The sequence below is a fragment of the Sorex fumeus genome, unplaced genomic scaffold (genome assembly GCF_029834395.1).
Source record: "Sorex fumeus unplaced genomic scaffold, SorFum_2.1 ptg000207l, whole genome shotgun sequence".
NCBI classification, from domain to species: domain Eukaryota; kingdom Metazoa; phylum Chordata; class Mammalia; order Eulipotyphla; family Soricidae; genus Sorex; species Sorex fumeus.
In genome coordinates, this window is record NW_026606264.1 from 1,169,776 (window position 1) to 1,179,763 (window position 9,988).

Genomic DNA, 9,988 nt, shown 5'->3' on the forward strand with positions numbered 1-9,988 from the left:
GATGAGCTACCTTCTCCGACCTCCCTGTACCTCTAGAAGCCTTGGCATTCACATCCACAGTCCAAAGTTGTTACCCAAATGAAAAGCTACTCCAGTCTTATCATCTCGATAAAAATACCGCATGTAGAAGATTCTTAGTTTAATGCAGTGCCATTTGTTTATATTTGTTTGCATTTGCTTGGTCAGTGGTGTTTCATCCTTGAAGATGTATTTAGCTTCAATGTCATGGAGGGTTCCGCCTACATTTTCCTCCATGTAACTTATGGATTCAGGTCTGATATTGAGGTCTTTGACCTATTTTTATCTGACTTTTGTGCTTGGCATTAGACAGAGGTCTGAGTTCATTATTTTATATATAGCTGTCTCCTTTTCCCAGAATCACATGTTGAAGAGAGTTTTCTTGCTCCATTTCACACTTCTTGCTCCTTTGTCAAAGATTAAGCGATCATATGCTTGAGAGGCTGTGTCATAATATTCAACTCTCTTTCATTTGTCTGCGGGTCTGTTTCTGTTCCAGTAGCATGCTGTTTTAATTACTACCGCTTTGTAGTATAGCAAAGGTCAGACACAGAGTGACTGCACTCATTTGTCAAATATAGAGTAGCATAATATGAAACTAACACCTAAAGACAGTAGAGATGAGGGCCAGAAAGATCACACCATGGTTTGGAAGCCAGCCCCAAGTGCTGGGGGAAAAGGCAGTTAGGAAGAAGAGGGGCCCACTAAGTAAATGGTGATTGGAAGGATCGCCCGGGTTGAGATATGTGCTGAAAAAAGACCAAGGACCAAACACGATGACCTCTTAGTATCTGTATCACAAATCACAATGCCCAAAATTATAGAGAGAGTAAGAAAGACTGTACCTGCCCCAGAGGCAGGGAGTGGGGTAGGGTGGGGGTGGCGGGTGGGACACTGGGCACAATGGTGGTGGAAAATGTGCACTGGTGGAGGGCTGGGTATTTGAGCATTGTTCGAATGAAATGCAATCATGCAAGTTTGTAACTATCTTATGGTGATCCAATAAAGCATGTTTAATTAAAGAAAAACCAAATGCCCTGAACAAACACCATGACCTCTTAGCACCTGTACTGCAAACCATAATGTACAAAAGGAAAAAGAGAGAGAGAGCAATAAGGAAAATGCCTCCCATAGAGGGAGGCTGGGGCTGGGGGTAGAGGTTGGGGGATGGTGGGAGGGGAACAGGGGACATGGTAGTGGGAAATGTACACTGGTGGAGTGATGGGTGAGGGACCATTGTATGACTGACAGCCAACTATGAACAGCTTTGTAATGGTCTATCTCACAACATCCAATTAAAATTTTTTTAAAAAAAGTAATGTGGAGTTTATGCCCAGTTCAATCAGCTTAATCAATGGCTGAATAAATAGCAGTACTCCGACATTAAAAAATAAGCCTTTAATTTCTTTTTTAAAAATAACTTTTATTGGATCACCGTGAGATACAGTTACAAACATTCACGATTGCATTTCAGTAATTACACTTTGGAATGTAATTACATTTCTTGTTCTTTTACCAAAGGTTAAGTCATCATATATTTGAGAGGCTATCCCATTGGTCTGCAGGTATGTCTCTAGGCCAATACCACACTGTTTTAATTACTACTGCTTTGTAGTACAGTTTGAGATTGGGAAGGGTGATATCACCCATCTTCTTTATTCTCCTGGATTGCTTTGGTTATTTGTTGTGGTTTATTACTCCATATGAATTTCAGGAATGTTTTGTCTTTGGTTATTTGTTGTGGTTTATTACTCTATATGAATTTCAGGAATTTCTTTGAAAAATGTCATGGGTATCCTTTTAGGGACTGCATTGAATCAGTACAATGCTTTGGGGGGGTATTGACATTTTGACAATGTTAATTCTCCTGATCCAAGATCAGAGGATGTCTCTCCATTTCCTAGTGTCCTCTTTTATTTCTTGAAGTAGTGTTTTCTAGTTTTCTTTGTATAGGTCCTTCACCTCTTTAGTTAAGCTGATTCCAAGGTACTTATTTTTTTGAGGGACTATTGTGAATGGGATTGTTTTTCTACTATCTTTCTTCTTTTTCGTTATTTTTATATAGGAAAGCCATGGACTTTTGAGTATTGATTTTATTATGTGAATACTCATTCAGCTGGAGCCACTGAGACAAGGAACGCGAGAGAAATAATTTTCATAGAGGGTCCAGATTCGCTCAGATCCTGTGACAAAGGTAGAGCATCCTGAGATCTCCTTTTATTACCATCCTACTGTACACACCTCTAAAGGGCTCATAACAGTGAGGTCATCAATAAAGAAATTACAGAAAGAACATGCAAAGCCAAAAGCTTTTCTGCATACTAAAAATAAACAGGCTATGTACCTGAGATCTGCATCCTGAAAACAAACATGCTAAGTACTTGAGATCTGTGAGAAGAGAAAGACTGACTCTTTTGGTATACTGAAATTTATGTTATTTTCTGAAGGCAGCTTGAAGAAAGAGATGTTTGCCTCATCCAAACCAGACTGGACACACGAGTAATCTCACCCATTTTCATGGGTCCCTTGTCCCTGCCCATTTGTGGGACAGTCTACACGGGTTCATCCTCATGGCCTAGTTCTGTCCCAACAGATTTTGTAACCTGCCACTCTACTATACAAACATATTATTTCTAAGAGCTTTTCTGTAGAGCTTTAAGGGTTCTCTAACTACAGTGTCATGTGACTAGTGAGAATTTGACTTCTTCCTCTCCTATCTGGATGCCCTTGATATCCTTTTCTTGCCTAAGTGCTATGGCAAGTACTTACAGTACCATATTGAATAGAAGTGGTGAGAGTGGGCAACCTTGTCTTCTTCCTGAGCTTAGAGAGAAGGCTCTTAATTTTCCCCCGTTGGAGAACAATGATTGCTTTGGGCTTGTGCTAGATGTCTTTGACTATATTGAGAAAAGTTACTTTGACTTCCATTTTGCTGGGAGTTTTTATCATAAATGAGTGCCGTATCTTGTCAGATGCCTTCTCTGCATCTATTGATATGATCATATGGGTTTCATCTTTCTTATTGTTAATATGGTGCATTATGTTGATTGACTTGCGAATGTTAAATGATCCTTGCATCCTCGGGATGAATCCTACTTGGTCGTGCTGTATAATCTTTTGGATGAGTTGTTGGATTCTATTTGCTAGTATTTCGTTGAGGATATTTGCATCTATATTCGTCAGGGATATTGGCCTGTAATTCTCTTTTTTTCTGGTGTCTTTGTCTGTTTTTAGTATGAGGGTGATATTTGCCTCATAGAAATCATTTGGAACTCTTTTGTTTCTTCAATTTCTTGGAAAAGTTTGAACAGGATTGGGAGTAGGTCCTCTTTGAAGGTTTGGAAGAATTCACTAGTGAATCCTTCTGGGCCAGGGCTTTCATTTTTGGGGAGACTTTTGATTCCTATTTCAGTTTCCTTGATAGTTATAGGTGTGATCAGATATCCCAAGGCTTCTTGGGTTAGCTTTGGGAGATTATAGGAGTCCAGGAATTTGTCTGTGCCTTTGAGTTTGTCTACTTTCGTTGCATAAAGCTTTTCAAAGTAATCTATAATTTATCCTTTGAATTTCTGTGGGTTCTGTTGTGATGTCTCCATTTTTGTTTCTGATTCTGTTTATTAGGGGTCTCTCTTTCTCTTTCTTTGTAGTCTTGTTAGTGGTTTATCTATTTTGTTTATTTTCTCAAAGAAACAGCTCTTGGTTTCACTGATCTTTTGGAATTTTGTGGGGCGGGGTTTCCATGTAATTAATTTCTGCTCTAAGTTTTATCATATCTTTCCTCCTGTCTGATTTGGGCTCCTTTTGTTGGTCATTCTCCAAGAACTTGAGATGTGAGGTTAGGTTACTTATGTGGGCTCGCTCTTCCTTCCTGAGGAATGCTTGTAGAGCTATAAACGTTCCTCTTAGCACTGCTTTTGCTGTGTTCCATAGGTTCTGGTAACTTGTGTCTTCATTCTCATTCCTTTCCAGGAATATTTTGATTTCCTCTCTAAGCTACTCGTTGTTCAGTAGTGAGCTGTTTAATTTCCAGGTGTTTGGTATGAATTTCTGTTTCTGGGTGTGATTCACTTCGATTTTCAGTGCATCATGATCTGAAAAGGTCATTGATGCAATTTCTGTCCTCTTAATTTCACGGAGGTATGTTTTGTGGCCCTGCGTGTGGTTTATCTTGGAGAATGTCCCATGAGCACTTGAGAAAAATGTTTATTCAGCTTTTGGAGGATAAAATCTATTTTATCCTCCAAAAGCTGAATAAACATTTATATAATATATATATAAATATTTTATATACATTAAACCCCTGTCCTCCATTTCTTCCCTTGTAAGTTTCCAAAAGAAAGGAGGGTGAGATGCAGTGGGCCCATGCATGCTGGACTCGAGCATTTGGTGGCTGAGGGCCGCCTCCCCAGGTCGATCCATGGTGGCGGCAGACAGACCGTCAAAGGACCGGGGAAACTGCGAAACAGGAACCAGGCCCCAGGGTGGTCAGTAGTCAGTTTCTTTCTCTCTCCTGCCCAGCATAGTCCAATCTCTCCCCTCACGGCACAGACGTAGTCGTAGTTTTGGTCATGGTCCCCATCATCAGCGTTCCATCATCCTAGTCTCCTCATAGACCTCAACATCCTCTCCTTCGTTATCTCTTCTTCTCGTTGTAGTCTCATAGTCCTCTACTTCCTGTCATTATCGTCATCTGGTTCTTCTAGTCCCAATGTCTCCAAACAGGACACAAAGGTGGGGTTAAACATTATCATACAACAAACAGATGTATAGCCTCTCCTTCAGGAGATTAACTCAAGGACAAAATCTTATCTGAGGAAATTAGTCCAAATTACTAGGAGATTCACTCAGGGGCAGGATTCCATCCATTTAAAGAGTCATAGTAAATTTACTTCTTATAATATTTCTAGCAATGTCATTTTGGATGAACACAGTAATAGATATATTAAACTTAAACTTTGGCTCTTCCTGGGGTCATATCGCTATATATTCCTGACCCCTTCAACAAAGGATGCTCAGAACACTGTACAGTCACATACAAAAGAAAAGAAAAAAATTGCATCTATATTTTCCATCATTCACAAAATGAATTCAAACCAGTCCAAAGACCTTGATATAAGACATAGTCCATAAAATAAAATGAGTAAAACAGAAGCATAACATTTCAGAATTTGGATCTCAAAGGTGTTTTAATGATATCATCCCACCTGCTAAGACAACAGAAATAAAAATAAATCGGTGAAACTACATAAAGTTAAAAAGTTCCTGCGTGACAAAAGAAACATGAGCAAAATGAAAAGACACCATACTGAATAGAGAAAATATATATGCACAACATGTCAGATAAAGAACGTTCAAGAAGTACAAAGCACTCACAAAGATCAACAACAATGAACCCAATGAGTCCATCGATGGGAAAGAAAATCAACAGATACTTCCCTGAAGAAGAGAGAGGACGGGTGGGCAGAGGAAAGGACGCTGTGTTTTGATAAGTAACGTGCTATCAGGGAAATAAAGATTGAGATAAAAATAATACATTCATTACTTTAATTTGCTTAAAATAAGTAAGCATCCCAGTACTTAAGGATTTATCTTTTTCTTTTTTCCAGGAGGTGATATAAAGCTTTGCTGGTCACTGCTGCATGCCACATGAAGCCTGGAATTGGCCAGGCAGAGTTTGTCTGAGGGGAGTGGAGGTCACTACTTTCCTGCCCCTCCTAATTCGCTCTTTCTCTTCCTTTTGATACTGTGATACTGACATGGAAGCAGATCTGGGATGACAGAACAGCCCCCACTACTAACAGTCTCAGGCCACAGCCCCAACACTGGGCCACACCATCCTCTCTGAGAAGGGATAATTGTCCTCATTGTTGGGGCTGCATGTGGCACATTCCACTCTGTGTTGTCAAATTCAGAGTAAACATGTGAAAAAGCAAAGCCAAGAGTGAAGCAGTGACGTGAGATTTAGCCCCCTCCCCTCCGTTAGATGTGTGTTCAAATGTGAGATGATTTCACTGTGAAAATCAGCCACATCAGCTCCAGAGTCCTAAAGTCTAGAGTCGGCTGTTCTGACAACAGCTCAGCATCTTTCTTTCAGAACAAGTTTTTTTTTTTGGGGGGGGTAACCCCATCAACGGCCAAGATCCAGAGACTATAAAACCAAACTCCTGGAAGAGAACAACTCAGAGTCTCCTGCCCCCGCTCCTGGCTGTCCTCATTGGGCCCCTTGGAGGGGGCGGGTTGAGTTTCTCTCTCTGCCCTGAGCAGAGCCCCAGCAGCTGAAGACCTCTGGGACCCAGCCACAGCCATGCTGAGACCACTCTCCACATGCTAGGACGAGCTTCACTCATGAAGGAACCGGCAGAGGTACCCAGGTGTGCGTAACCAGGTGTGAGATCTCCAAGTCTGCTCGGTTTGGGACTGGGCCTCCTCCACCCAGATCCCCCATCTTCCAGTAGTCACACCCACCAACTGCCGTGTAACCCCATCAATGGCCAAGATCCAGAGACTATAAAACCAAGCTCCCACACAACCTCTTATTTTCTAGTTCCCAGTCTCAGAGAATGCGTCAGGCAACTGAGAGTATCCTGCCTGCATATATGCCTGACTGGAAACACCTGAAAAGGTGATTGGAGGCTGCCTCCAAAGCCTCCATCCCTCTTGGAGAGCCCAGCAAGCTACCGAGAGTATCATGCCCGCACGGCAGAGCCTGGCAAGCTACCCGTGGCATACCCGATATGCCAAAAACAGTAACAATGATGGTCCTTATGGTCCTCATTCCCCTGACCCTGAAAGAGCCCCCAATATGCCATCGGGCTGCACTAGCATGTCAAAGGGATGAATGGAGACGTTACTGGCTCCCACTCGAGCAAATCGATGAACAACAGGGTGATGGTGATAGTGATTTTTGGGTAACACCTCGTGATGTGTAGGGTCTCTCCTGGCTCTGCACTCAGGAGTTATTCCTGGCGGTGCTTGGGGGACCATATGGGATGCTGGGAATTGAACCCGGATAGGTCTTGTGCAAGGCAAATGCCCTATCCGCTGTGCTATCACTCTAGTCCTCAGAACAAGTGTTGAATGTTGCCGCAAAGTTCTGTGGGCACACCCTAGCTGTCCACCAAATCTGCGCAGTGTCCAGGACCTTCACCATGTCAGGGGTCCCCTGGGCCACTCAACAACAGGCCTAACTGTTGCCTTTTTCTCCCTAGTTGGTCCCATGGGGAGGCGGAAGACGCCAGGCCTCCTGCACACCGACAGGGCTGGGAATCGGGGACAGTGGGTCACAGGACTTGGGGACCCAGGGAGCCGGAGCCCAGAGCCTGCAGATGCCCGGCCCCACCTAATTGGCCATTGGAGGCCTCTGGTCCCTCTGGACAGGGGAGACTCTTCACTGCAGTGGCCGAGTGCGTCTGCTCCAGGGACGCGCTGAGCCACCCACAGCCAGTCCTACCCAGAGCAGGAGGAGTGACACATGAGCCTCTACCTCATCCCGTGTCCCTGAAGCGCTGAGCCCAGAGCGAAGAGAGGGCCCAGTTCCTGCCCCATCGGAGCAGCCCACCGAGAGTGCTCGCCCGACCTGAGCCACCTCTGAAGGTGAGGGCAGGGGGCAGCGGTCTGTGCAGACAGGAAGCACTCCGGAGTGGTGACGATGGCCCCAGGCTGGCCTCTGTGCCTGCAGCTGAACTGGGGCCACCAGGGTAAGGCTCAGTGATAAGGACAATCAGAGGAGATTGCGAGTCAGCCAGCCAGTCAGCCAGCCAGAGAGACATACCTCTCTATACCAGCTAGTGAGCACTGGGCCAACTCTCCCCAGGCTCTCCTGGAGGTGCGGCCAGTACCCAGCTCAGTGCTCAGCCACCTTTTCAGAAAGGCATGAAGGACTGAGGAGGGCAGAGGCAGATGAGGCCTCACAGGGGTGGAGGTGTCATCTCCTCATCCCTGCATAAAAGACCCCCTCCTCGCCTGGTCTGCCCCTGAGTGCTCAGCGCTGCAGCTGTGACACCCCTCCCGGCAGCACCAACTCAGCATTTCCAGGGGAGGACCTGCATCCTTGCAGTCCCTCATCACACACGCTTGCCTTTCAGGTCAGTTGGAATCACCTGGAGGGCGAACGGATGGAGCGGGAGACGCTCGGATAGTGGGACCTTGGCAAAAAAGAGATCTTGTGTTTCAGGGAAAGAATGACCTTGAGACACTGATTTACCCCCTTCCCCATCCCTTTCGTCCTCACTGCCGCCTTCCCCCCGAACCCACCACCCACCCCGGGCCATGCCGGCCCACAGACACGGGAACCTCTCAGCGGGGACTCTGCAGAACTTTGTTCTGGTGGGATTCAAGGGGGGCCCAGAGACCCAGGCCCTGCTCTTTGCTGTCTTCCTGGCCCTGTACATGGTGACCATCCTGGGGAACCTCATCATGATCGTGGTCATCACCAGGGATGCCCGCCTGCACTCCCCCATGTACTTCTTCCTCCGGAACCTGTCCTTCCTGGACCTGTGCTACTCCACCGTCATTGCCCCCAATGCCCTGGCTGACTTCTTCTCCTCCAAGGCCATCACCTTTGCGGGCTGTGCTGCCCAGTTCTTCTTCTTCTCCCTGTTGGGTTCCACAGAGTGCTTCCTCCTGGCCGTGATGGCCTATGACCGCTTCATGGCCATCTGCAGCCCCCTGCGCTACCCTGTCACCATGCGTCCCTCAGCCTGTGCCCGCCTGGTGCTGGTCAGTTACTGCGGAGGCCTCTTCAATACCACCATGCAGACCAGCTTCACGTTCAGCCTCCCCTTCTGCGGCTCCAACCGCATCAACCACTTCTTCTGTGATGTGACGGCCTTGCTCCAGCTAGCCTGTGCCGACACAGCCCTCAATGAAATGATCTTGTTCGGCATCTGTGGGCTTATCATTCTGGGGACCACAGCTGTGATCATCGTCTCCTATGGCTACATCATAGTGACCATCCTCAGGATGCGTGCGGGATCCGGGAGACTTAAAGTCTTCTCCACCTGTGGCTCCCACCTGACTGCTGTATCCCTTTTCTATGGGACACTCTTTGTCATTTATGCCCAGCCCGGGGCCATGGAGTCCATGGAGCAGAGCAAGGTGATCTCCGTGTTCTACACGCTGGTCATCCCGATGCTCAACCCCCTCATCTACAGCCTTCGGAACAAGGATGTGAAGGAGGCCCTTCGGCGCCTGGGGCAGAAGCACACGGGGCCCTGAGGTAGGTGCCACAGGGACAGTGTGAGGGTTGCAACTCCGGGAGTGGATGATTTCCCCCCCTTCCTCCATTTCTTCCTTCAGATATAATTATTGAAGATTATTCCCAAGACTTGAATTTGATTCTGTACTATTTTCTAGTTCTTTGACTTGATATAACCTTAATAACACTTGAAATAAAATTGATCAAAACACTAATTTTGGCTTTAGTTTAGTCATGTTTGTGATAACTGCACTGCTGTGTAAGAGATCTCCAGACGTTTTTCAACCTGCTAAAGTACGACTGCAGCCCTTATACTGACAACCTTTCCTTGGCCTCTTCGCTCCAGCTCTTGGAGCTTCACTCTATCACTCGACTTTCTTTTTTCAATGAATCCCCATGAGATATAACATTTAAGTTGTTCATGATCAGGTCTCAGTCATACAATGTCCCAACACCTGTCCCTTCACCAGTGCACACTTCCCACCACCAATGCCCCCAGTTCCTTAAAAAGAGAAAGGAAAATCATGTCCTGAAATGCTGATGTTTTGTTTTTGTTTTTGTTTTCTGAGGATGGAACCTGGGTCACCAGGTAAAGGTAAACACCCTACCCTTTGTGCTATTGCTCTGACCCCGAGAAGTAGCCTTATTTTCTGTATTGAATTTAAAATGTAGCGCTGGGTTTAGACGGAAGGTGCCTGCCACAGAGGCAGGGGGTGGGATGGGGCGGGGGTGATGGTTGAATACTGGGGACATTGGTGGTGGAGGGATGCGCAC

The 9,988-nt window shown here is 45.8% G+C and overlaps 1 protein-coding gene across 1 annotated transcript; it reads left to right on the forward strand.

Moving 5' to 3' along the window:
• Nucleotides 1–8,286: 8,286 nt before the first annotated feature.
• Nucleotides 8,287–9,234, forward strand: LOC130017632 (olfactory receptor 12-like). The gene has a single exon (XM_056108356.1). It carries the CDS (start codon nucleotides 8,287–8,289, stop codon nucleotides 9,232–9,234), a length of 948 nt encoding a protein of 315 aa, XP_055964331.1.
• The last annotated feature ends 754 nt before the right edge of the window (nucleotides 9,235–9,988 follow it).